Genomic DNA, 2,500 nt, shown 5'->3' on the forward strand with positions numbered 1-2,500 from the left:
GAAAGAAAGAAAGAAAGAAAGACAGACAGAAAAAGAGAAACAGAGAGAGGAAGAATAAAAGCAAGAAAGCAAGATAGAAAGAAAGAAAGAAAGCAAGATAGAAATAAAGAAAGAAAGAAAGAAAGATAGAAAGAAAGAAAGATAGAAAGAAAGCAAGAAAGAAAGAAAGCAAGATAGAAAGAAAGAAAGAAAGCAAGATAGAAAGAAAGAAAGATAGAAAGAAAGAAAGAAAGCAAGATAGAAAGAAAGAAAGAAAGATAGAAAGAAAGAAAGCAAGAAAGAAAGATAGAAAGAAAGAAAGAAAGAAAGAAAGCAAGATAGAAAGAAAGAAAGAAAGATAGAAAGAAAGAAAGAAAGCAAGATAGAAAGAAAGAAAGATAGAAAGAAAGAAAGATAGAAAGAAAGAAAGCAAGAAAGAAAGATAGAAAGAAAGAAAGCAAGAAAGAAAGAGTAGGGAGGGAAAAGGTAGGAAACAACAGATCAGAATGGCAAAAATAGTGCAAAAGTACAGCTGAAAAGGTTTAGTAGATAAAGAGAGACAGAAAAGGAGGAGGAGAGAAGGTCGTACCCTTGGCGATCTTGATATCGAGCGCTGTCCGAATCAGAGCCATGAGGGTGGAGTTGAAATGCACTGAGTTGTCCTCGGCAACCGGCAAGTCCATGCGCAGCAGCCTCTGTGGAGAGCCAATCAGGTGGAGAGGTTGAGAAAAGAGAGTGTGTCCGTGGTAGGGGGTGTGGTCTGAACCTCCAGGTAAGGGGAAAAGGGAGGGGCCAAGGATTGAGGGAGCTCGATAGGGCAACAGCCTAAAAAGGTTAGGTTTCAGTGTCTGTAATCTTATCTACTTGTTTATTTAGCCAGGATTATGTTCTGATTCTGAAGACACAGAAATTTGGTGCAATTCAGTTTCACCTCACAGTTCATAGAGGGAATTGAAATCCAATTCATGAATTGAAAGAAATCCTCATAGAAAAAAAAAGTTGATTTCAATTCATCTCCCGAAGTGACTGAATCTAAATGGAATTGAACCCGACCCCACTTGCAGTATCTTGATTGTCAGAGGTCCCTTGTAGGTCTATGTTGTGTCTGTGTGTGCTAAAGGACTTTGTCATATGTAGTAACCACAGTATGATTTCCAAACTGTGAAACTGCCTTTTCCAAAGGAAACAGTGGAAAAGTACTTCCTGATTGTCTCCTGATTGGCAAGTGATACTCAAACAACTACACATTTATCCAATGGGCCGTCTGCTACAGAATGAGCGACTGCGAGAGCCAAGAGCCACGCGGCACCGCAATGGCCGACGACCAACTGACCCAACCTATGCCCATGTTCCCTAATAATGTGTGAATGCAACGGTACGCATTCACGCATCTTATTACACACAAATGTACACACATGTACACATACAACCCCCTGTACCCTCCCACTAACACACAGTATATCAAGAGAATATACTGGAATAGACTGCAAGACATAGCAAACAGTAGTATCACTAGTGTAGTTGTATTACTCTTAATCAGGAGACGAGTGGGTTTTATCAAGGCATCTGCTATAGAGCTCCCCCTACCTGTATGGAGGTTCGCTACATGTTTTTGATTGATTTATTTCTAAACAGGTCAAACCAATGGATGAACTGCTAGATTTTAAAAAAACAACCCAGGGTTGTTTTTTCACATCTATTAGTCGGTCATCGATTGGTTTGACCTCTGAACATGAGCGTTGGGTACTCACGTAGGACGGGCAAGCACGTGTGACACGATGTTAGTGTGTGTGTGTGTGTGTGTCATGCCCGAAAGCGTGTGTGGCAACAGTCGTCGCAGCCAACATCCACAGCCTCCAGGTGTCCATAGCGACAAGCCATGCAACAGAGAATGCGACGGACGCATGCTTTTCCCAACACCCCCCAGATCCCCGACATTCAACATACCTCCACAAGCAGCATGCCCCCCCCCCCCCTCCCCAGGACAAGCAGCCGTGCAGCCGCGCACAGAGAGCATCATCATATTAGCTGTGATGGATTCATGGGGATATCTACATATTGGTCCCTTTGATGTGCTTCATTTTCTCTCTATGGTTTCCTACAGAGCTACGCAGGCTACTTGAAGAGGCCTTAGTGTTAGTCTTTTAGACATGATGCAAAGGCCCGGATTGGCAGATCAGATCTCTCTCCATGCTAAACGGTTGCGTTATCTAGAAGGGGTCAGTTAAAGATGTTTATTAATAACATTCCCAGAGAGAAGAAAAGAATAAAAAGAAGAATGATTTGTTTCGACCAACCAGATGTCGGGTTACTGTGTATAGGGGAGACGGAGTAGTAGAGGTTAGTGGCGTTAGAACCAGAAGGCTTCTATAATGAGATGGAGCTACAGATAAAAAAACGGAAGGAAGAGGGAGAGGAAGAGGGAGAGGAAGAGGGAGCGAGATTGTGACGACATTTAAAAAGGAAAACAAGAAATCAAGACGATACGTGATTCAAGGGGAGAAAGAAAGAGAGGATATTG

The 2,500-nt window shown here is 42.4% G+C and overlaps 2 protein-coding genes across 4 annotated transcripts in view; both read right to left on the bottom strand.

Annotated features, from left to right (window-relative positions):
- The window catches only part of LOC115127938 (voltage-dependent P/Q-type calcium channel subunit alpha-1A-like), a 39,989-nt gene extending 39,875 nt beyond the window's left edge, over positions 1 to 114 (bottom strand). For all 3 annotated transcript variants that reach the window (XM_065001327.1, XM_065001326.1, XM_065001325.1), the window contains exon 1: positions 1 to 114. This exon is cut by the window's left edge and continues 729 nt beyond it. The gene's annotated coding sequence lies outside the window, so the exon portion shown is untranslated.
- Positions 115 to 354: 240 nt separating this feature from the next.
- LOC115127811 (voltage-dependent P/Q-type calcium channel subunit alpha-1A-like) overlaps positions 355 to 2,500 on the bottom strand; it is a 116,296-nt gene continuing 114,150 nt past the window's right edge. Inside the window, exon 38 of the mRNA XM_065000685.1 lies at positions 355 to 674. Within this exon, the coding sequence (XP_064856757.1) occupies position 674 (1 nt within the window). The 3' untranslated portion in view covers positions 355 to 673. The remainder of the gene's footprint in view (positions 675 to 2,500) is intronic.

The sequence above is a fragment of the Oncorhynchus nerka genome, linkage group LG15 (genome assembly GCF_034236695.1).
Source record: "Oncorhynchus nerka isolate Pitt River linkage group LG15, Oner_Uvic_2.0, whole genome shotgun sequence".
Taxonomy (NCBI): domain Eukaryota; kingdom Metazoa; phylum Chordata; class Actinopteri; order Salmoniformes; family Salmonidae; genus Oncorhynchus; species Oncorhynchus nerka.